General features: G+C 41.6%; 1 protein-coding gene across 2 annotated transcripts in view; it reads left to right on the top strand.

Annotated features, from left to right (window-relative positions):
• The first annotated feature begins 216 nt into the window (after positions 1-216).
• Positions 217-25,365, top strand: part of TRIM33 (tripartite motif containing 33) — a 110,694-nt gene continuing 85,545 nt past the window's right edge. For both annotated transcript variants that reach the window (XM_037038931.1, XM_037038930.1), the window contains exon 1: positions 217-780. In XM_037038931.1, the coding sequence (XP_036894826.1) occupies positions 252-780 (529 nt within the window). In that variant the 5' untranslated portion in view covers positions 217-251. The remainder of the gene's footprint in view (positions 781-25,365) is intronic.

The following is a 25,365-nucleotide window of genomic DNA, read 5'->3' as shown; positions in this document are numbered from 1 at the left end:
GAGGACAACACCGCAACCGCGCCCTGAGTTCCCGCCTCCCTCTGAGGACGTCCTACGTACGTGCGCGCACCGCCCCTCTTCCACAGCGCGACGCGAGGGCGGGGGCGCCGCGTGCGCGCGCGCTCTCGTCCGTTCGTTCGTTCGCTCGCTCTCGGCGGCCGCTCTTGCTGCGGCTGCGGCTGGGGCTGGGGGCGGTGGCGGCGCGGGCGGCGGGCGGCGCGGGGCGGTCCGGCGGGTTCAAAGAGGAAAACATGGCGGAAAACAAAGGCGGCGGTGAGGCTGAGAGCGGCGGCGGGGGCAGCGGCAGTGCGCCGGTAACTGCCGGGGCCGTCGGGCCCGCGGCGCAGGAGGCGGAGCCGCCTCTCGCCGCGGTGCTGGTGGAGGAGGAGGAGGAGGAGGAAGGCGGCAGGGCCGACGCGGAGAGCAGCGCGGCCCGGCCCGATGACGGGGGGGTGGCCGCGGCCTCCTCAGGCTCGGCCCCTGCTGCTTCGGCCCCTGCGGCCTCCGTGGGCCCTGCGGTTCCCGGGGGGGCGGTATTGACGCCGGCCCCAGCTCCAGCCTCGGCTCCCGCTCCAGGTCCTTCCGCGGGGCCGCCCCTTGGACCTCCAGCCTCCCTCCTGGACACCTGCGCGGTGTGTCAGCAGAGCTTGCAGAGCCGGCGTGAGGCGGAGCCCAAGCTGCTGCCCTGTCTTCACTCCTTCTGCCTGCGCTGCCTGCCGGAGCCGGAGCGCCAGCTCAACGTGCCCATCCCGGGGGGCAGCAACGGCGACATCCAGCAAGGTGAGCTGGAGGCCCTGTCGGAGGTCTGGGCTGAAGGGGCTTGGCGGGGCCGAGGAAGAGCTGGGCACGGAGGTGCTCGGGCCGGGGACTGCTCCGAGCGGAGCGGTCTCGAGGGTTGTAAGGTGAAAGACACGGCCCCTGGGACAGTTTCCAGAGCAGCTGGACCGCCAGAGATACGAGGACGGTGGAGGGAGGGGGTGCCAGCTGCGGGAGACTGGGGGAGGGGACATCGCTCCAGGGGAGGTTTGTGCGGTGCGGATACACGCCGGGAAGGCGTGGACTCGGAGCGGGCGCAGGTTCGGAGAGAAGAGGGGGTCTGGGAAAGGGCTGGTGGGAAGCGCTTGGTGTGGGAAGGCCCAGAGGTGGGAGAGGTGTTGAGGAGGGAGTCGGTAAGAGATGAGGGCTGTAAGGGGGAATTGTCCGAGTGGAGAGAACTTGACCTGTTCAAGACTAGAGGAAAGAAGGACTAGGGATTAAATAGAGGATAAAGGGCGTTGGAGAGTTTGGAGTTAAGAGGAGGCGTTTGGTAGAAAGTAATTTTAAGATGACATTGGGAAGGAGAAACTCTGGTAGGAAAATAGAGGCCTGCCTAGTTAGGGAAAATACTAATGTTTAGGGGTGAAGGAGAAATGAACTTTGAAGGGAATTGGAAATTAGGGAGAGCTGGGCCTGAATTTCAGTTCATTGTGCATTAATGAGCCCCTGGTGTTTTGGACACTGTAGGACACTGAATGAAATTCTTATTGAGGAGCTTATTCACAGTCTAAGGGAAACAAATACAGAACCTACAGCAGTGGAGGTGGGTACTTGCTGCATTGGAGTGGCGCAATCTAGAGAAGGTTGGGGAAACGTCACTGAATAGAACACCCTTGGGCAGGTTTCTTGAAAGGTAACTCACAGGGCACCTTACACATCTCTGCAGTTAAAGGATGTGTGAGGTGATTGGTGGAAACCAGGTTGGATTCAGGGGCTGAATGGGTAAAGGGTCTGCAATCCCTTATCTGAAACCCTTCAGAATAGTTTGGAAATTTTTCTTCCTGGTAAGGTCTTTAATGCTCCAGCAGGGTCTGGGTTAACAACACATCATCAAACACAATACTTCTGTAGTGAAATGTGCAAATATCACACTAATAGGGTAGACAATAAATAGCCTTCCACAATTCGGGGTGGGTTTTGTTACAAATTTATGAAAAGAAATTCACAAAGCTTTTGAGGTTAGGAGCTGCAAGTAATAAGGGTTTGTGGATCTGCACGAAAGCATTTGGGATTCATTCTGTAGGGTATATCTTGTGCAGTGTAGACCGAAGGGAATTCTGAAGCACTTTGGCTCATCGGAGGGCAGGAGAAGGCAAGGCTGGAGGCAGGCCCAGTTAGCAAGGGGAATCTTGGAAGTAATCTGGGTGAGAAATTACCATTGGGGATAGATAGTGACGGACTGGTGTCCTGTATTGAAGAAGTAAGCATTTTGCTCTGGAGGAATGGAATTGACTTGGGAGACATTTGAGTTTAGATGTTTGCTTTGTTACTTCCTGCTTGTGACTTGGACAGATTAATTTTTCTTAGTTTAAGTTTTCTCATTTGCGGAACAAGGACAGAATTACCTTCCTGATAGAGTTATTTCACTGATAGAATAAAGTATGTATAGTGACTAGTACATGATAGTTACTAATGAAATGGCAGTGAGTGTTTTAGTAATAGTAACTAATTGTAAGTAGCCATGGTAATGGAGATAAGAGCATTGAGAGTTCCAGGCTTTTAAATTAAATTTAATTATTTATTGCTTTTTGAGAGGGCAGTGGGGAGATTTGTTGTTCCACTTATTAATGCACTCATTGGTTCCTGCTTGTATGTGCCCTGACCGGAGATGGAAACCACAACCTTGATGTATGGGGACGACGCTGTAACGAACTGAGCCATCCAGCCAGGGCCTGGAGTTCCAGGTTTCTTGTTTGGTGGGTAGCAGTGCTCTTAATGCAAATAAAGTAATTCAGCCATAGAACAGGTTGTGTGTGTGTGTGTGGTGGAGAGGTGATAAATTTTAGTTTTGGATATTTTGGTTTTGAGGTATTGAGGCATGCAGGAAAGGATGTTAAGAATAAGGATTTGATTGATGGAGAAGATAGTAAATGGTAATGGGCATATAGAAGGTGGATAATGGTTGTGTAGGTAACTGCTCATGGCCTCATGAGTGTAGTAAGACATTTGGGATTTAGTGTTCTTGTGGGAACCTGGATTAGGTGAGCGGGAGCACAGGATGAAAATTGGGTTTGACTGCTGTGGCGGAGGGACTGAACTAATGGGGTTGGCTCTCTGATATTTGTGCAGGTGAGAGAATAACAGTCCGTAAATCCCCACTTCATTTCTCCATCCTTTGTTTTGAACTAGGAGAAATAAGTCGATGGGTCTAAGTACTGTTAGTTTTAAGGAAATACTGCATTCTAACCACTATCTAAAGCAAATGAAGTCTGGCGGCCACCATGTTTTTAGGCAAGGAGTCTAGAAAATAATGTTAGTATTAACTCCTGTTTGTGTCTTTTGCTTTGCTCTTTAAAAAAGTGAGCGTGCTCTTCTGGAAGGAACACGGGATTTGGAGTCAGGGAACATAGTTCTGCCACTTGCTTTCTGGTTCCCTCAGGTTCATGATGTTTCTGTCCTTTAGTTTATCTCTAAAATGTAGCTAATAGGCCTTCACTTATATCTCACGAAGTCAAATTAAATAATACATGTGAAAATGCTTTTATAAATTGTGAAATGCTTTGCAAATGCAAGGTTTTATCAGACAACTTGTGGGTCCATCTCTGGTCTGGGCAGCCAGAGCTGGTAGTTTTTCATCTTAAGTGGTTCGGAATTGCTGACAGGTACATTGCCCTCCCTTCTGCCTGACCTTCTGATCCCCAGCACACTGAGGTTACTCCCGTTCTTTAGCTGTTTCCTGTAGATCGATGGTTCTCCAAGTGTAGCTTCTGGACCGGCAGCATCAGTATCATCTGTGATCATAAGAATGGAAATTTTGTGCCCACTGCTGGCCAGCAGTCTGTGCTCACAAGCCCTCCAGGCGATTTTGATGCACACGAAGTAGGTTCTTGAGTGAAGGGCTCCTCACTTCACTTGTTGCCTCCTGAGGAAGGCTTTTTCTGAGTACTTTTTCTTAAATGCTTTATTTTTTAAGAGAAATATTAGGTTCATAGCAAAATTAAGAGGGATATATGGAACCTTTAAATGAAAATTAGAATCTTGGAAAACTTTTATCTGCCTCCACGAGCTTGACAGCTTCTCAGTATGTAAAGGCATTTATGATGCGGTTGGTAGTGATATTAGCACTTTTTTTCTGGAATATCGTGCAGTGAAGTATTAACATAGTGAACTGACATTTTCTAGATGACCAAATGCATGATATTACAAAATTGCGTGTAGAAAAAAGATGTAAAGTGCAAAATAGACCAATAGATTTTAATGTAAGAGTAGTAAAAGTTATCAGTATGGATTGAAGTTCCACATTACAGCAGATATTTAAAGAATAAATGTGCTTTTTGCCATGGTTGGTGTGGCTTTTAGTTGGTCGGGTGCCGCGGGTTTGGTTCCCAGTCGGCACATGCTCAGGTTGCAGGTTTGGTCCCTGGCTGGGTCTCCGTGGGCTCGTATGGAAGGCAGCTAGCCCGTCAGTGTTTCTCTCTCACATCAGTATTTCTCTTCCTCTCTTTCTCTCCTCCCCTCTCAAAAACAAAAGGAAAAGAAATAAATACACTTATTATGTATTTTTTATTATATCAAAAAAGAGCCACATATTTGTCTGAAAAGGCTACTAAAATACTCTGCCCTTTTCTTAAATACACAGCTGTGTGAGGCCAGGTTTTCTTCGTATTCTTCAGATAAAACAACCCATCACAACAGATTTAGTCATCTATTAAAGCAGACATTAAAGAGATATTTTTGTTTCAGAAAACGTAGTTATGTCTGATACGTTATTTAAGCAGGTCATGCATTTATTTTTAAATAAATTAATACAGTATTTAATTGCAATACAACTATTAACAAAATAAAATATTTAAACTATTTATTTTTAGAGAGAGGGAAGGAGGGAGAGAAACAGCCGATGGGTGGTTGCCTCTCATGCACCCCCACCCCCCAACCCCCCCGTGGGAACCTGGCTTACAACCCAGGCACGATTGAACTGGAGACCTTCTGGTTCGCAGGCTGGCCCTGAATCCAGTGAGCCACACCAGCCAGGGCAACAAATTAAAATATTAATATAGTTTAAAATTCTTCTAGTACTGTGCATATTGATGGGTAAAACCCATCTAAATAAAAGCTCTTGGAGATTGTCATAATTAAGAGGATAAGAGGGATCCTGAGACAAAAAAGTTTGAGACCTGCTCCGTAAAGGACAATCAGAAAATGATGATGTAGAGTCATTGGGAGGGATGTCAGGCCGTGGAATAGTGGAAGGTTGCAGATTCATACATTTAGAGTTCATTTTGGGTACCCATTGTAGTTTATAAAGGGCTCACTAAAAAGAACGTAAAGGTGAAAAAAGTACTTAATAACTGGTTGACCTTTTGTAAATTCCTCACTGTAGTTCTTACTCCCCCCTACCCTGCATATTAAGACTGGTTGACTGGGTTGTATCATTTTACTCTTCCTCGGTCCAGGATTGGAGGTTGAGCTTTTATAGTATTGGGTAAATTAATCTCTGTCTCTTCTGTGGCCACAAACTACCTACTAGGGAGTCAGCTTCTAGAATGGACGCAGGTCCCAAGGGAAAGAGGGGAAAAAGACCAAGGATGAATGAATATAAGTAGGTTATTTTTAGAAAAATATTTGAAGTCTGTGCTTTCACGATGGGTAAATAGCACGAATTAATGTGGTACTAATGAATAACACTTTTGAATGCTGATTATATGTGATTTATGTTGCTGCTTCTGTGAATTGCTTGTCTCTGTATGTTCTATTTTTTTTAGCTTGTTTATATTTTTTGCTTTGATTTGCAAGAATTCTTGGTAAGCTCCATATACTGAACCTTTGTTAGTTATGTAAGTTGAAGATTTATTCTGAGCCTACCGTGGCTTGGTGTGGCAGCTAGCCTCCAGATGCCTGTATTCCTTTCTCCTGGTGTTCACCCCCTCTGCAGTCTCTGCCTACAGTGACTCGCTGTTCTGGGCAGCCGAGAGACTGGGCAGAATTAACAGTAACTTCTGAGGCTAGGCCATTAAAGACATACTCGTTGGATCCCGTGTTGTCAGTGAAAACAACTGCTACTCTAGCAGTCCTGAGAAGAAGCCCGTGTAGAGAAGAACTGAGACCTTCTGCCAACCTCCAGCACCAGCTTGCTAGCCACGTGAATGAGCCACTTTGGTAGCACGGTCAGGCTCTCAGATGACTGCAGTCCTGGCTGCCACCTGGCTCCAACCTCACGGGAGGCCCAGAGACAGCCACCTGCCAAGTCACTTCCAAATTCCTCACTCTAAGAAACTGAGCTAGTGAACTACTGTTTTAAGCCGCTAAGTTTGGGGGTAATTTGTTACGTAGCAATAGATAACTAATACACTTGACTTTTTTTTTTTTACTCTTTAGAAACGTGTCTTGATATATGACAGGTGCATTTTTCTTATTAAAACCCCCCACCCCCAATNAACCTCACGGGAGGCCCAGAGACAGCCACCTGCCAAGTCACTTCCAAATTCCTCACTCTAAGAAACTGAGCTAGTGAACTACTGTTTTAAGCCGCTAAGTTTGGGGATAATTTGTTACGTAGCAATAGATAACTAATACACTTGACTTTTTTTTTTTTACTCTTTAGAAACTTGTCTTGATATATGACAGGTGCATTTTTCTTATTAAAACCCCCCACCCCCAATGTTTCTGATTTTATTGCCTGTTACAAAGCTGAGGTACACTTCGTTACAGGCATACTTTGGAGATATTGCAGGTTTGGTTCCAGACCACTGCAGTGAAGTGTGAATATCACAATAAAGTGAGCCACACACATTTTTTGGTTTCCCAGTGCATTTACAGTATTTACATGATACTGTAGTCTTTTGAGTATGCAGTAAGTAGCATTGTGTCAAATAAAGCAATTTACATATAGCTTAATTAAAACTACTGCTTAAAAATGCTAATGATCATCTGAGCCTCAGTGAATTGTAATCTTTTGCTGGTAGAGGGTCTTGCCTTCAATTTGTAGAAAAGGCAAAATATGCAAGGCACAGTAAAATGAAGTCTGCTTGGATTCATTAAGGTAATTTCATTCCCCTCCACATACCCCTTCTTCATCATCAAGATTATTTTGACTTATCTCGACTTTTTGCTCTTACACATTTTAGAATCACCTTGTAAAAGTTTGTTAAAAAAACTTGTCAGTATTTTTGTTGGAATTGCTTTGCGTATATGGGTAAATTTGGGTAAACATGCTTTCATAACAGTTTGGTGTCTGCCTGTTCATAAACATTGTATGCCTTACCATTTACTGAAATCTTCTGGTTTTGAATATTATGTAGTCTTTTTCCTAGGAAGTTCTTCCACATCTTTTTGAGTTATTCCTATATATACATGGTCCCTGATTTGCCATAGTATGACTTAAATGATTTTTCTACCTTACCATGGTGTGAAAGTAATATCCATTAGGTAGAAATTGGCCAGGCTAAGCTATGATGGACTCATGGTAGGTTAAAAGCATTTTCAACTTAATATTTTATACTTACAGTGGGTTTATTGGGACATAATCCATTGTAAGCTCAGGAACACCTAGGTATGTGCCCTGAGCAGAATCAAACCAATAATCTTTCAGTTACAGGATGATGCTCCAATCAACTGAGCCACCTGGATCAGGGCTATACTTTATATTTTTACTTTTAATGTAAATGATTTATCTCAGATTATACTTAGCTGTGTTTGCTTTTGCTTTTTTTGGTTCTTCATTTTAAATATCTGAAGTATATTAATTTTCTATCTGTGTTTGATAATTTCATCATCTGAGGTTTTGAGGTCTTATTTTACTACTTCTAGCTTCTGCCTGGTCTTTTAAAAAAATTTTTTTTATTTATTTATTTTTAGAGAGGAGAGGGGAGGGAGAAAGGGAGAGAAACATCAATGTGTGGTTGCCTCCTGCATGCCAGATTCTAGGGACCTGGCCTGCAGCCCAAGCATGTGCCCTGACTGGGAATCGAACTGGCAACCCTTTGGTTCATAAACCCACACTCAATCCCCTGAGTTATCCCAGCCGGTCTAGCTTCTGCCTACTCTTGATCATAGTATGGTAGATAGTGTGTTCCAGTGTTTTACAGATTTTGATGGTAACCGTGTTTACCAGGGCTTTTAAGTATGAATCCTGTCAGCTGGTTTGCAACTACCAGCTTCCGAAGAGTGTTTTGTCTTTGCTTCTTTTGGGTGCCACCAACACAAAATCATTGAAATTAAGTTAGGTCGGTGTTTCTCAGAACTGGCATAGGTTGATTTAGGGTTTACTTCGTAGGCTGACCTGTATTTGGAAATTCTCAGGAGGAAAGTTCCTCACTCTGAATTTAGGCAGTGACAATTTTATTTCTGTGCTATTGGTCAGATTAAAAAAATTTACTACTATTTGCTTATGCGCCCTCTGAGAGTGTAATTTGGGCCTGCTTTCTGAAGAACGTTGGTTCTACTTACTTTGCATAAGCTCTAGTCTCCCACATCATCTCCATTCTCGGTTCATTACCCTGTTTGTACATCCCAACAGTTGCCGAGAATACCATTTCTGAGCCTTTGCATTTTCAAAGTTCTCTGTATTTTACCCTTCTACTTAAATGGTTATAGCATGACTGAATATGAAATTCTAGGTTGAATATTTTTTTTTCCTCAGAACTTTGAGGAAAGCTCTCTCGCAGTATCTCCAACTTGTGTTGCCAGCGCTAGTCTGATTGTTTTATTTACTCTTCCTGGAACCTTTTAATCTCTTTATCCTTGTTCTGAAATATAATGATGTGCTTCTATTGATTTTTTCTCTTACATTGTTTTTAATAATTCACTGTCTGTTTTCTTTTAGTCTTGTGATCTTTGTAGTAACACATTTTAAACTTTAAAATTTTTAGCCCTTACTGGTGTGTCTCAGTGGATTGAGCACCAGCCTGTACCTGAAAGATTGCTGGTTTGATTCCCAGTCAGGGCACATGCCCAGGTTGTGGGCCAGGTCCCCAGTTGGGAGCACGCAAGAGGCAGCTGATTTTGTGTGTCGATGCATTGATGTTTCTCTTCCCTCTTTCTCCCTCCTTTCCCCTCTCTCTAAAAGTAAATAAATAAAATCTTAAATTTTTTTTGTAAGGATACCCTTCTTCCCCTCACCTTCTACATCCCCCAAACACTTTTTGGAACTGTTACTGTTTGGAGGTTGGTACTTTTGAATTCACACTCTCTCTCCTACCTTTTGTCTTCTGTTTTCCTTCTCTTTGTGCTTTATTTTTTAAAAAAATATTTTACTTATTTATTTTTAGAGAGAGCGGACGGGAAGGAGAAAGGGTGGGAGAGAAACATCAATGTGTGGTTGCCTCTCATGTGTCCCCTATTAGGGACCTGGCCTGCAACCCAGGCATGTGCCCTGACTGGGAATCGAACCAGCGACTCTTTGTTTCACAGGCCCGTGCTCAATCCACTAAGTTACACCCGCCAGGGCTCTCTTTGTGCTTTCTTATTCAACTCACATTCTGAAAGACCTCCTTGACTTTGTTTTCTAATCTTTTTTCTTTTTATGTTAATTTCTTTTGCTCCTTTTTGTTTGAGGCTTCTTCAAGTGGTAGAATCCTTGCACTCATCCATCTAAGGCAAGAAAATGCTGATGGGAGGCTTTGTACTTGTTAGTTGTTGGACTTCGCTTTAACTCAGTGGAGGGGGTTGGCACACTGAGGCCCAAGGGCCAGATGTAGCCTGCTGCCTGGTTTTATATGGCTTATGAGATAAGAATGATTTTTATATCTTTAAACAATTGAAAAAATAAAAGCGATATTTTGTGACATGTAAAAATTGCATGAAATTAAAATTTGTGCTTTAAGTAACATTTAAAAAAAGATTTTAGTTATTTTGAGCGGGGGAGGGGGGGCGGAGGGAGGGAGAAAGAGAGGGAGAGAAATATCAATGTGAGAGAGAAGCATCAGTTGGTTGCCTCTCGTACATGCCCTTACTGGGGACACACCTACAACCCAGGCGTGTGCCCTGCATGGGAATCAAACAGACGACCCTTCACTTTGTGGAATGATGCCCAACCAACTGAGCCATATTGGTCAGGGCCATAAGTAACATTTTTGGAATACAGCTATGCTCATTTCTTTAAGTATTATCTAGGACTGTTTTCATGCTGCAATGGCAAAATGAATAGTTGTGACAGAGACTGTGTGTGGTGCTCATTGCTCTGCACTGCTTTTTGGCGCACTACAAATTGTAGTGATGCGGTAATAACTTTGTAGACGTATATGTATGGCTGTAGCATGACATTTACAGAAATACTTTAATTTTTGGTGCATGCCTATCATTTGAAATAAAAGTAGATTTCACATGTCTTGCATTTAATGCACAGTGGAGTGTGAATTATTTCTTTTTTGAATTAGTTGGCAAAGTGTTTATTACTCACTTTACTATAGTTCTACATAGCTATATATTTACTTGTTTATATAACAGTACAACATATGGACAATACCACCTTAAGTACTAGTCTTGATATTCCCAATTCACAGGAAAGCAATGGACAGAGAAATTAGAAAATTAAAAATAGATTATCACATCACAGCAGACTTTAAAATAAAAAAAATAATAATGAAATCAAGGTTACTTTTTGCATGGATTATTTGTTATCCAGGCAAGGAAAAACTCTTTACTGATGGTGAGTTAATTAAATCCTCCCAGTTAAGTAAAACATTATCTCTTACAAAGAATCTCATCATCTTATTAGTAGATTTGTATTACAAAAATCTTTACTAAATTATTATTATGAATTTTGTGAATTTTATTTGGAAATTTGTTTTCTTTTTTACATACATACCTACACAGTATTCTTGATACTGTCTTTGTCCACAGGCAGAAAGTATTTACTGTGCTTTCTGATGCCATGCCTCATTTTGACTGCCAGAGAAAAATTCTAGACCACTGTGGCCTGTCATCCCACTTGTGATTTACTAGAATGCTAATATCCAAGTTAAACATTTTTCTCTTTGCTCTGGCTGGTGTGGCTCAGTGGATTGAACGCCAGCCTGAGAAGCAAAAGGTCGCTGGTTTGATTCCCAGTCAGGGTACATGCCTGGGTTGTGGGTCAGGTTCTAGTAGAGCGTGCGTGTGAGAGGCAACTACGCATTGATGTTTCTCTCCTCTTTCTCCTTCCCTTCCCCTCTGTCTGAAAATAAATGAATGAATGAATGAATGAATGAATAGATAGATAAGTAAATGAAGATATACATGTAGCCAATAGCACATGAAAAGATGTTCAGGATCATTAGTTATTAGAGATGTAAATGAAAACCACAAGACACCACTTCTAGGTTGCTTCTAATGAAAAAATCAAAAAGTGTTGGTAAGGGTGTGGAAAAATTAGAACCCTTGAAGATGGCTTGTGGGAATGTAAAATGGTGTTGCCATTGTAGAAGACAGTTTGGTTGCACTGCATTCTGAAGGTAATTTAATGCTACAGAATGAGATATGTGAAAATGGTAAACTTAATTTTGCCACAATAAAAAATACTTTAAAATTGCTTTCCCTTCCAGAGATTTTAAAACTACATAGAATCATTTCTCATTATTTGTGGTTCTGTGTTTTAGAATTCACCTAGTCACTAAAATTCATTTCTAACCCTAAAATCAGTCATTGTGGCACTTTCTAATTCGTGGGCATGTGCAAAATGGCAGAGTACTTGAGTTGCCCAATGCATGTGTTCCCAGCAGAGGGGGAACAAGGCGATGCTCTGCCTTCCTTCAGCTCTCATACTGGAAATTAAAATCTTTCGTATCCCAATTTGGTGCCACGGTTTCTCATTTTTTACATTTTGTTGATTTCTCTGTTTAAAATGACCCTCAAATGGTAGAGCTGAAGTGCTGTGTAGTGTTTCTAAGTGCAAGAAGACTATATATACTTGCCCTGGCTGGTGTAGCTCAGTGGATTGAGCAAGGGCCTGCGAACCACATGATCGTGGTTCGATTCCCAGTCAGGGCACATGCCTGTGTTGCAGACCAAGTTCCCAGCAGGGGACTCATGAGAGACAACCATACATTGATATTTCTCTCCTTCTCTCCTTCCCTTCCCCTCTAAAGATAAATAAATAAAATCTTTAAAAAAAAGACTATATATACTTTATGGAGAAAGTACATGTTAGATTATTTCAAGGTATTTATAGTGTTATTGGAGTTACAGTGCTGATGGCTTGATTTCAGTGTTAATAAATCTAGAATACATATTAAATTGTGTTTAAGAAATACACATAAAAGAAGATTGTATTTGATTGGTAGATGAAAATGTGCCACTGTCTTATAGGAACCAGCCCTGAATTTCCCCTAGTGATGGTTCAATATCTGCTAATTTATATTTTGTAGTAACTTCATAGAATATAACTACTGTAAACAGTGAGACCTGACCCTATGTAAATGCAAATAAAACCGTTTTTCTCTTTTATGTAAATAGCCATGTTTAATTTTTTCATTTAAAAATGTATCTTGGAGATACTTTGTCTTTTGCTCTGAAATCTATTTGATCTTAGTGTAGCTGTTCTTTAAAAAATATGAGGATTTTATTGAGGTATAATTCACAAACAGTACAGTTCACACAATCGAAGTGTACAGTGGTTTTAGGTATATTCACAAGAGTTGTGCACCTTCACACAGTCTATTTTAGAATGTTTTCATCACCCCAAAAAGAAACTCTGTACTCAGTTGGTGGTCACTTCCCATTTACTCACAGTACCCTCTCTGAGACCCAGACATCACCACTGATCTGCTTTCAGTCTCTTCCAGATTGGCCTTTTCGGAACATTTCATATAAATGGGATGGAGGTAGGTGGTCTTCAGTCACAGGCTTCTTTCATTCACTACAGAGTTTTCAAGATTCGTATATGCTGTAGCACGCTTTGACACAAAATTCTTTTTTTTCTTTCATTTTCCCCCCCAAGAAATTATTTATTTATTTTGAGGGAAAGGGGAAGGGCGGGAGGGAGAGAAACATAGATCGGTTGCCCCTTGTATGCATCCTGAGTGGGGACCGAACCTGCACACAACCTAGTCCTGTGCCTGATTGGGGGTTGAACCTGTGACCTTTTGGTTTACAGACCATGCTCCAACCAACTGAGCCACACTGGCCAGGGCAGGTCATCATTCTTTTTGGGTTTGAATAGTATTTTGTTTTGTGGTTATACCACATTTTGATTATCTGTTCATCAGTTGAGTTCCCCCTTTTTTGACTATTATAAATATGCTACGAATGTTTTTTACAAATTTTTGCATGAACAAATATGTTTTCACTTTTATTATGTGTGTTTATGAGAATGGGATTTCAAGTTTGTATAGTAACTCTATTTACTCTTTGAGGAACTGCCAGACTGTTTCCCAAAGTGGCTGTACCATTTTACGAGTATATTCCTATCAGCAACATGTGTGAGGGTCTCGATTTCTCCATAATCTTGCCAACAGTTGTTATATCTTTTGTATCGGTGCCATCTGGTGGGCGTGAAGTAGGGTCTCATTGTGGTTTTTATTTGCCTTTTCCTAATGGCTAGTGATGTTGAACATCTTCTCGTGTATTTTATTTGTATTTCTTCTTTGAGCAAATGGAACATGACCCTAAGCCTTTTGCCCATTATTGAAGGATTTTAAAAAATAGTTTACTTATTTTTAGAGAGAGGTAAAGGGAAGGAGAAAGAGGGAGAGAAACATCAATGTGAGGGAGAAACATTGATCTGTTGCCTCTTGAATTCCCCTGACCAGGGGCAGAACCTGGAACCTAGGCATGTGCCCTGACCAGGAATCGAACCAGCGACCTTTCACTTTGTAGATGATCCCCAACCGACTGAACCACACCAGTCAGGGTCTTGCGCATTATTTAATTGGATTATTTGATATGAAATTGTCAGAGTTTTTGGTGTATTCTAGGTAGTAGATTCTTATATATGATTTGCATATATTGTATCTTGTATTTTTGGGTTGTCTTTCACTTTTTTGATGGTATGTTGCACAAATATTTTTAACACTTTGCTATTTTTTAAAAACTTCTCTTTTATTGTGAAAAATATGTAAGGAAATTTGCCATTTTACCCATTAGTAAGTGAACCACTCATTGGCATTCATTGTATTCATAAAGTTGGCAGCACAAAAGTTGTGCTGAAGTCCAGTTTCAGCGAAGTCCAATTGATTTTGTGTGTGTGTGTGTGTGCTTTGGGTTTGATGTCACATCTAAAAAGCCACTCCCTAGTCCCAGGTCACGAAGATGTACTCTTTTTTTTTCAGAAGTAATTTTTTAAAATTTTATTTTGTTTTATTTATATATATATATTTTATTGATTATACCATCACAGTTGTTCTATTCCCCCCTTCATTCCCCTCCACCCTGCACACCCCTCCCCCACCATTGGCCCCCTTTAGTTTATGACCACGTGTCTCAGGTTCTTTAGATTCTATATTTCAGATAGTATTCCTGCTCTCCCGCCTGTCTATTTTCTACCTACCGTCTATGCTACTTATTCTCTGCACCTTCCCCCCCCTTCTCCTCCTCCCACTCCCCTGTTGCTAACCCTCCTTGTGATCTCCATTTCTGTGGTTCCACTCCTGATCCAGCTGTCCTCTTGGTTTGCTTTTGTTTTAGGTGTGGTTGTTAGTAACTGTGAGTTTGCTGTCCTTTCACTGTTCCTATTTTTTATCTTCTTGTTCTTAGATAAGTCCCTTTAACATTTCATATAATAAGGGCTTGGTGATGATGAACTCCTTGAATTTGATCTTATCTGAGAAGCACTTTATCTGCCCTTCCATTCTAAATGAAAGCTTTGCTGGATGTTCCTCTAATTTGTGACTAAAGTCAACCAGTTCTGTGAGCATCCTGATCACCAGTGTCTTGAATTGTGCATCTGAGAGGTTCGCTATTTCCTGGTCTCACTTAGAGTTATTGGCTCTGGGGCTTTGAGCTCTTCTTGAGCCATAACATTTTGGTCTGTTCGCGCTTGTTTTACGTACGAGGGGCAGAGCCTCAGGTGTTCACCAGGGTGGGGCGACCCAGGTCACTGGGTTGTGATGCTGTATGCGGGGACGGGGTCCAAGAGGGGCAATGGTGGTCCCCTCTACTGCTTCCCACTGTTGGGACCTGCGTGGTCTGTCTCACTGCTCACTCCTTTGCCTGGTTTATCTGTGTGCGAATGTGTGACCGAGGTCAACCTGCCACCTTGCGCCCTCACTGGGTCTGCCCGTTGCACACCCACACCTGGGATCTGCCAACAGTCACCTGTGTGCCTGGATCGGTCTGGCCGAGTTTTCCTGCACAACCCTGTTCAGCCAGCCTCTGGCTCTGCCCCTCTTACCTGTATGGCTGAATGGTTCGTTGTTGTCGGACTTCCGTATAGTTCAATTTTCTGTGTTTTGGTTGTGTTTTGTTACTAAAACTTTGTTGTCTTTAAACTTGGTTGTGCGAGGAGGCACAGTGTTTCCGCCTACGCCTCCATCTTGGCGGAAGTCTCTAAAAATTATTTTGAGACTTCCAGTCAAGATGGAGGCGTAGGTGGAAACACTGTGCCTTCTCCCACAAGCAAGTTTGAATACAACAAAGGTTTGGAGAACAAGGACACACCCAAAGACCAGAAAACTGAATTATACGGAAGTCCGACAACTACGAACCATTCAACCGAGACAGTAAGAGAGGCGGAGCCAGCAGTGGAGCTGGGTCGGGCAGGAAAGATCCCCCGACCTAGGCGTGCAGGCAGCCCGGAACCAGTCAGGGTGTGGGGCAGACTGACCAAGGTCGCACATTTGCGCACAGTGAGACGGACCACGCAGGCCCCAGGGGGCGAACCCAGTGGTGGAGAGCTGACGGCGGTGGCACACTCGCGTGCAGTGGAACGAAACACGTGGACCTGGTGACGGTGGTGGCTGCGGTGCTGGTGGGGGCCGCGGCAGGCGGCAGACAGGACACAATTGTTCCTCTTTGACCCCGCCCCACATACAGTGTCACAACCCAGTGACTGAGTTGCCTCACCCTGGTGAACACCTAGGGCTCCGATCCTGCTACGGAACAGGCACGAACAGCCCAAAACATGGCGCAAAAAGAACTCAAAGTCCCAGAGCCGATAACTCTAAGCGACCAAGAGATTGCTGGCCTATCAGAAGCACAATTCAAGACACTATTTATCAGGATGCTCACAGAACTGGTTGATTATAGTCACAAATTAGAGGAACATATGAAGGATAAACTAATTGAAATGAAGGGAGATGTCAGGAAACCAATAGCGATGGAAAGGAAACTGGGACTCACATCAATGGAATGAACCAGAAGGAAGAACGAAACATCGACCAGAAAGGAATGAAGAAACGAGAATTCAAAAAAATGAGGAGAGGCTAAGGAACCTCCAGGACATCTTTAAATGTTCCAACATCCGGATTATAGGGGTACCAGAAGGGGGAAAGAAACAGCCACAAGTGGAAAACTTATTTGAACAAATAATAAAGGAGAACTTCCTCAGTCTGGCAAAGGAAATAGACTTCCAGGAAATCCAGGAAGCTCAGAGAGTGCCACAGAAGTTGGACCCAAGAAGGAACACACCAAGGCACATCATAATTACATTAGCCAAGACTAAAATGAAGGAGAGAATCCTAGAAGCAGCAAGGGATAAGGAGACAGTCACCTACAAAGGAGTACCCATCAGACTGTCAGCAGATTTCTCAAAAGAGACCTTACAGGCAAGAAGGGGCTGGAAAGAAGTATTCCAAGTCATGAAATCCAAAGACCTACAGCCAAGATTGCTTTATCCAGCAAAACTTTCATTTAGAATGGAAGGACAGATAAAGTGCTTCTCAGATAAGGTCAAGTTCAAGGAGTTCATCATCACCAAGCCCTTATTATATGAAATGCTAAAGGGACTTATATAAGAAAGAGATGATGAAAAATATGAACAGTGAAAGGACAGCAAACGCACAGTTATTAACAACCACACCTAAAACAAAAGCAAACCAAGAGGACAGCTAGATCAGGAGTGGAAGCATAGAAATGAAGAACACGTGGAGGGTTAGCAACAGGGGGGTGGGAGGAGGAGAAGGGGGGAGAAGGCACAGAAAATAGCATAGATGGTAGGTAGAAAATAGCGGGGAGGGCGAGAATAGTGGGGGAAATAAAGAATCTAGAGAACTTGAGACACATGGTTATAAACTAAGGGGGGAGAATGGTGGGGGAGGGAGTGTATGGGTGGAGGGGAATGAAGGAGGGGAATAGAACAACTGAAAGGGTATAATCAATAAAATATATTTAAAAAAATAATTTTTAGAAAAACATGGCAGTGGAAATTCTGAGGGTCCCCGCCCTTTTTCCAGTGTTATTGAGGGATAATGGACAGAATTCTAAGATGTTCATGTTTATGTCATGATTTGCTGTACGTATACATTGTGAAAGAATACCTCCCATCTATTCAATGAACACATCCGTCACCGCATGTATTTTTATGTCTATATTGGTGAGCACATTTAAGTTCTACTCTTTCAACAGATTTTGGATATTCAGTGTGGTGTTAACAAGTGTAGTCCGCCTGTTACTCTTCAGGTCCTCAGATCTTACCTCACGGCAGAGAGTTTGTAGCCCTCGCACCAACTTCTCCCTGTTCCCCTGTCTTCCAGTTCCTGGCAGTGACTCTTACTGTTTTGTGAGTTTGACTGTTTTAAAACTTCCACATGTAAGTGATACCATGCAGCAGTTGTGTTTGTTTGGCTTATTTCACTTAGCATAATGTCCTGAAGATGCATCGGTGTGTTTGCCAATGTCATTGTATCACTTCATCCATTTTTCTGTTGGTGACATTCTGGTTGTTGCCATGCTCTGGCTGATGGGAATAACGTGGTGGTGAGTGTGGGAGTGCAGTGCCTGAAGTGCGCACTTAATTTTAAAGATTGAAGCAATGATCAGTGCAATTTACTTTTGCAAATGAAAAAATTACAGGTCAGAATGTCTTAGTCAAGGTTATTTCGCTAAGATGTTCTTCCTCCAATTCAACTTTTATAAATAAGACATGGAAAATATAAATAGTTATATAGTGACAACTCACTTAAAATCACAGATCTCTAAAATACGAAATAGTAGTTACATTATCAGAAAATTTAAAACACCATAATGGCTAGGAAGATATTAAGTGTACAATCTTGTCAGGTAGGCCATTACTTCATAATAAGACACTACATTACCTTACCTTATTCAGTCTCAGTTAAGTAGAGTTTTAACATAACTGCCTCTCTAACTAACATCTCTTCTTGAATGGCTCAGATGCACCTCAATTTCACCACGTCTGAAATTGAATTAATCTCAGCAGTTTCTATACCTCTTTTTATAAGCTCTATCTTACTGCCTAACCACTGTTATTTCCTAAGCCAGAAACTTGGGAATGATCCTCGTTACTTCTTCTAAACACCTCTCTACCCCCCTCTGTAATTTTCTGGTGATGTTTTATTCGTGATGCTTTTGTCTTATGTCCTTGGTAACAAGGTGATGTTGGCCTCTTAAAATGATCTGTGAAATGTTTCCTAAAGAGTTTGTGTATGGTTTATGTTGTTTTTCTCTTTGAGAGAATTCACCATTGAAACCAGGTGGGGCTGGACTTTGTTTTGTAGAAGATGTTTAATTACTAATGCAGTTTCTTTACTTGATACCAGTATATTCAGTTTCTCTATTTTTTTCTTCTTGAGTCAGTTTTGATAATTAATGTTGTCTAGGAATTTGACTTACCTAACTCGTTGTCTTAAACGCATTCATAATACTGTCTTAATACTTCTGATATCTATAGGATCTATTGTTATAGATCCTGTGTTTTATTCTTACACTGTTGATTTTGGTAATCTTTGGTCTCTTGCCCCACCCTCCCTCCCCTTCCCCTTCTTCCCCCGCTTCCCTCTCCTTCCCTCCCCCTCCTCTCCTTCCCCTCCCTCTTCTTCCCTCCCTTTCCATCTTCCCTTTCTTTTTTAAAAAAGTTTTTATTTATTTACTTATTTTTAGAAAGAAGGGACGGAAGGGAGGAAGAGAAACATCACTGTGAGAGGAAAACATCTATTGGTTAACCTGGAATCCAGGCCTGTGCTCTGAGTGGCAGCCTTTCACTTTGGAAGGACGTCCAGCCATCTGAGCTACACTGGTCAGGGTTGCGTCTTCCCTTTCTTAGGTGAACCTTCTCCTCCATCATCTCATCGTGTATCAGTTTGTTGGTCTTTTTGAAGAACCATCTTTGGGTTGCACCCCTGCCTCCCACAATTGATAACTGCTCTGATCTTTATTTCATTCTATTATATTTAATACAGATTTGATTTGCTGTATTGAGGGGCCTATTCAGATAATTGATTTTAGATCTTTTATTTCTTTTTTTAAATTTATTTATTTATTTATCTTTAGATGGGAAGGGAAGGAGAGAAGGAGAGAAATAGCAATGTATGGTTGCCTCTCATGAGTCCGCTGCTGGGAACTGTCCTGCAACCCAGGCATGTGCCCTGACTGGGAATTGAACCGCGATCGTATGGTTTGCAGTCCCTCGCTCAATCCACTGAGCTACACCAGCCAGGGCTAGATCTTTTCTTTTTGTTTAAAGCTTTAAAGCTATAAAATTTCTTCTAATCCTGTGTTGTCACATGTTGGCTAATATCCTGTTAGTATAAAAATTAAAGCTAAGTAAAATGGACTGGGAACCTCAGTGCTCTAGTCACATTGGAGGTGTGCTGTAGTACTGCGTCCAGTGGCTGCCACACTGGACGGTGCAGAAGTAGAAAGTTCTGCTGATAAGCTCTGCTTTCACTGCATGCTATGACATACATGTTAGTTTTAATTTTTATTCATTTCAAGATGTTTTATTATATCTTTGTTATTTCTCCTTTTGCCTATTGGTAAAAGCAGTGAACAAACTTCTTCTAAGTAGAAGTTTGTTTAAATTTTTAAATATCTGGAGCTTTCCAGATTTGTTTGTTTTTATTTTCTAATTAAATTTAATTTTGGTAGGAAAATAAACTATGTATGATTTAAAGCCTTTTCAGATTATTGAGATTTACCCTTTTTTACACTTTTGTTTTATTTTTATTTTTTTAGAGAAAGGGGAAGGGAGGGTGAAAGAGAGAAAAACATTAATGTGTGGTTGCCTCTCGCACCCCCTACTGAGGACCTGAGCTGCAACCCAGACATGTGTCCCGACCGGGAATTGAACAACAGCATTTGGTTCACAGACGGGAGCTCGGTCCACTGAGCCACACCAGCCAGGGAGCTTTGTCTTAATTAGCATAAGAGTTGGCAAGCTATTTCTGGAAAGGACCAGGGAGTATATATTTTAGGCTTTGTAGGGCACATAAGATCTCCATTGGTCTTTGTCCCTGGTTCCTGACATAGAGCGTGTAAGGCTGAGTGATAGGGGTGAAAGGAACATCTTTTGTTGCCCATAATAAACCCCTTTTTGCTGCACCAGAGGTAGGCCTCCTAAGAACATGATTCTTAGTGGGCCTCTGGATACTTTTTATTTTAAATTAAAACCATCTAATAATTGTTCCACTTCTTTATGCATTCATTGGTTGACTGTTGTATGTGTCTTTTTACTGGGGATCGAACCTACAACCCTGGCACAGAGGAACACTGCTCTAACCAGCTGAGCTACTCAGCCAGGGCATGGATAGCTTCAGGATGGGCTCCGGTAGGAGAAATCAATCACATGACTAGAGGGTGGAGCTAAATGTTCCTGGACCTCTGAGAAGGGCAAGGACATTGGGTTCAATTGTGCCTATATAATGGAATCTCCATAAAAACCTGTAAGCAGTGGGGTTTGGAGAGGTTTGACTCTGTGAAGCCATCCATGTGTTGGGAAAGTGTGCAGTGCCCAGGTAGGGTATGGAAGCCCTGTGCTCCCCACTCCTCCCCATACCTCTCCCAACGGATCTCTTCCATGTGCGTGTTCCTGAATCGTATCCTTTGTAATAAATCACTAATAGTAAGGAAAGCACTTTTCCTTGAGTTCTGTGAGTTGCTCTTGTGAATAATTGAACCTGAAGAACAGGTTGTGAAACCCCCTGAACTGTGACTGGCATCTTAAGTGGGGGCTGTCTTGTGAGAATGAGACTTAACATGTGGAGTCTAATGCTAACTCAAAGGTAGTTAGGGTCAGAATTGAATTGTAGGACACCCAGTTGGTGTCAGAGAGTGGGAAAAGCTGTGTTGGAAAAGATACTAGACACTTGGTGTCAGGAGGAAAGAAACCTCTGATGGCACTTTAAAAGTAAAAACCACTTCTTAGTTGGTGGGCCATACAGGAACATACTGTGCCTGATTTGGCCTGTGGGCCGAGGTGTGCCCTTCTTGGAACTAAGGAATGATGTCCTTGAGAATGTTCTCTTGGTGCTTGCACAGAAGGTGTATTGCATGGTTTCTGAATGGAGTGTTCTATATGTCAGTTACATCAAATTGGGTAGCATATTGTTCACAACTTCTGTCTCCTTACTAACAGTTTTTGAAAAATCAATTCCTGAGAGATTAATATTGAAATGTTCAACTGAAATTGTTGAATTTTTCGTTTCTTCTTTAATATATTAGTTTTTGCTTCGTATATTTGTTAGGTACATAGACATTTATAACTGTCACTCATTCCTTACGTAGTCACCCTTTAACATACAAAATGTTCATCTTCCTGAGTAGTAATGTTCTTCATCTGAGAGCTTCCCCCACCCCCCGGGTTAATATGGCCACTCCGTCTTTCTTACGGTTACTGTTCTCATGATGTACCTTTCTGCCTCCTTTTACTTTCAGCCTGTTGTGCTTTCTAATCTAAAAATGCTTATTTTGACAGCATATAGTTGGATTTTGTATTTTACCCAGTCTAACAATATCTTCCTTTTTATTGGAGTGCTTAGTGTTAATTTTATTTTTTTAAAGATTTCATTTATTTATCTTTAGAGGGGAAGGGAAGGAGAGAAGGAGAGAAATATCAATGTATAGTTGTCTCTCGTGAGTCCCCTGCTGGGACCTGGCCTGCAACCCAGGCATGTGCCCTGACTGGGAATCGAACTCCGATCGTGTGGTTCACAGGCCTGAGCTCAATCCACTGAGCTATGCCAGCCAGGGCTTAATTTTCTTAAAATATGGCATCTTGCCCTGGCCGACGTGGCTCAGTTGGTTGAGTGTTGTCCCGCACACCGCAAGGTCACCGGCTGGATTCTTGGTCAGGGCACATGCCTGAGTTGCGGGTTTGATTCTTGGTTGTGGCGCATGCAAAAGGCAACCGATTGATGTTTCTTTCTCACATTGATGATTCTCTCTGTCCCTTTCTCCCTCCCTTATCCTCTTTCTGGAATCAGTTTTAAAAAGTTAAAAAATATATAGCATCCTTGTTCCACTATAGACCCACCCATCCCATACTCTGTACTGTTATTGTTACGTTATTCTCTTTATATGTTTAAAAAGTTACCAGTACATTGTTACGATTATTGCTTTAAACATCTCATGTTCCTTTTAAAGAAATGCAGAGGAAAAATAGTCTTTTGTGTCTTCCGTGTTTATCCATTAGTGCTCCTCATTTCCTTCCTGCGGACCTGACTTACAGTCTGGTTTCAACCCTTTATGCCTCATGGATCTCACGACGTATTCCTTGTGGTGTAAACGTGGGACAGTCCCAGTTCTTGTTCATCTGTGGGTGTGTTTATTTTGCCTTCATTTTGAAGAATATTTTTGCTTGATATAGAAGTCTTGGTTTATAGTCTTCTTTCAGTACTTTAATTTTGCCCTTTAATTGCTTTCTGGCCTTTAGTGTTTCTGATGGAAAGTCAGATGTTAGTGGTATTGGTGTTTGTCTAGATGTGAATTGTTTTTTTCTTCCTTTCAAGATTTTCAAAGAAAATCTTGGTTTTTCAGCTCTTTGACTATGATACCTTTAGGTTTGATTCACTCGGCATTTATCGTATTTGGAGTTCTTCTGACTTTGGGATCTTTGGATTAATGTAGCTTATGAAGTTTGGAATGTTTTTGTCCGTTTTTTCTTTACTTTCCCCCTTCTTATTCACCTCCTGGGACTCCCATTACATTATGTTGGAATCCTTGGTGTGAGCTCAGTGGACCCTGAGGATCTGTTTTTTTTTTTTTTTAGTCTGTTTTCTTCTTTTGGATTGGACACTTTTAATTTATCTATTGAGCTGAAATATGTGATGAAATTTTTATTATGGACATTGTACATTTTAGTTTTATAGGTTGTTACTATCATTTTTAGTTCTCTCCTGAGGCTTTCTATATGTTGAGGTGCAGCCTTCGTATTTCATTTTATGATTTTAAAAAAAAAAAAATCAGGATTTATTTATTTATTTATTTATTGAGAGAAGGGAAGGGAAGGAGAAAGAGTGGGAGAGAACCATCAGTGTGTGATTGCCTCTCATGTGTCCCTCCTGGGGACCTGGCCTGCAACCTAGGCATGTACCCTGACTGGGAATTGAACTGGCGACCCTTTGCTTCACAGGCCTGTGCTCAATCTACTGAGCTACATCAGCCAGGGCTCATTTTATGATTTGAAATGTTCTTTTTATTCTTGGAAATATTTATAATAGCTGTTCTGAAATCTTTGTCTTCTAACTGAAGTCTCTGGACTCATTTGATTAGTGACTGATTTCCCCCCCCAAGATTAGGTTATACTTTTTTTTGTTTCTTTGAATGTTTCCACAATGTAACATCTAAGATAATGTAGCAACTCTGAATTCTGTTCTATATATCTGTAGGTTGTTGATTATTTTTTAATAACTTGTTTAGACTTAAGTATGGAATCTTGTCTTCTGTATAGTATATAGCCACTGACGTCTCTTTTCAGTATTTTTTAAGAAATTGTTTTGCCTGGCTTCGGGGGGTTGCTCCTGTACCTGCAGAGCTTGGTGGTCAGCCAGTGCTTTGGGCGGAAGTTGTGATCAGGTAGCTTGAACCTGTCCTTATACCCACTGATGATTGATCTCTGTGGTTTTGGAATCACATTCAAAGTTGCAGCCAGTTTTTAGTCTTGTTGCTTGGCCTTCAGTTTTTGCTGGGCTTTCTTGGGTCTCTCTTTCAGTTGGCTAGGCACATGTGGAGAGTTTCATCATAGTCCTCTGTGACTCTGTCGTGTTAAGTGTCTGAATCTTCTGTTGCACTTGCTGCATGCTCTCTAACTGTGACCTAAATAACCTCAAGGCAGCAAAGCTGTTTTCTTCTGAGATACCTACTTTTAACTGGCAAAGCTTCTGTTTTTACCTTTGCTCTCCTCCCCCAGGTGATTCTCTGTCATATGGCAGCAAAGCTGCTGTTTTATGATCAGTCTGTATTCTAATAAACTTACTGATCTAGCAGACCAGACAGTCTGGGTGGGAGTAGGGAATCATAGGATTCTTCTCAGGCAAAAAGGCCAGCCAGTACTGTGCCTCCCACTGTTTTTACTGGAGACTCTTGCAGTGTTTGTAGAAGAAGCACTTAGCATTTTGTCTGACAGTGGTTGTTTCCCACTTCCCTGAAATAAGTGGTTTTGTGTGTGTATGTTTGTGTACATGTGTGTGACGGTTTTGTCCAGTTTTGTGTGTGTGCTTTGAAGACAGGATTTGCTTTTTATTCTTCCATTAGTTGAAGTTGGCTAGCTGTGGAATTTTTCTTTTGTACATTCATTTTGCTGTCAAATTATCTTTTTAATTTTAGTATTTTAGAAAAATAAATAACATCTCAAATATTCTACATTTTCTTGATTTGCATTGTCCTATACTATTGCTACTAGTTACTTGTGGCTAGTTAAAATATTCAATTTATTAAGTTGCATTAAGCCCTTTACCAAGTGGTCAGGGCCACCTGGAGTATTGTTTGCAGTGTTGGACACTGCAGATAGAGCACATTTTCACTATTGTGGAAAGTTCCATTCATTACACAGTGATGCTTTAAAAACCCTTGATACCAATAGTAACTAATAATAGCTAACATTTTCTGAGTACTTAACTGTGTCAGATACTGCAGTTATTAATATACACAGATCTCCAATACCCCTTGAGATGTAGATGCTATTATCATCATCCCATTTGTCTTCAGACTCCAGTGTTAAAGAACTACTAACCCAGATCCACGCGGCTCAGAAGGAGGCGGGCTTGGAATTTATACCTAATTTGTCTGGTTTCAGAGGTTGTGTCATTTATTATTTTGTTGGATTTGCCTTTTTGATAAGTGATGCTTGGTTTCTAACTTAAGTTGAAAAGGCATTTAATGTTTTGGCCACTTCTGAATACTGTTTGATTTTTTTTTGGTAAATGATTCTTTTCATATTTAAGTTGTTTGCTTTTATTTCCCAGACTTTTTATTTTATTAACATCTGAATTTTTATCATGAAGAGGGGTCCCCCCCCAAACCTCCCGGAATTTATTTATAAAAAGTTATGGCTTTATTCTTACGTGTTTAACCTTCAGCCACCTT

Source organism: Sturnira hondurensis, unplaced genomic scaffold, assembly GCF_014824575.4.
Source record: "Sturnira hondurensis isolate 20B ecotype Veracruz unplaced genomic scaffold, ASM1482457v3 Scaffold0024822, whole genome shotgun sequence".
Lineage (NCBI taxonomy): Eukaryota > Metazoa > Chordata > Mammalia > Chiroptera > Phyllostomidae > Sturnira > Sturnira hondurensis.
The sequence above is the reverse complement of the archived record's forward strand: the minus strand, read 5'-3'. Positions and strand labels throughout refer to the sequence as shown.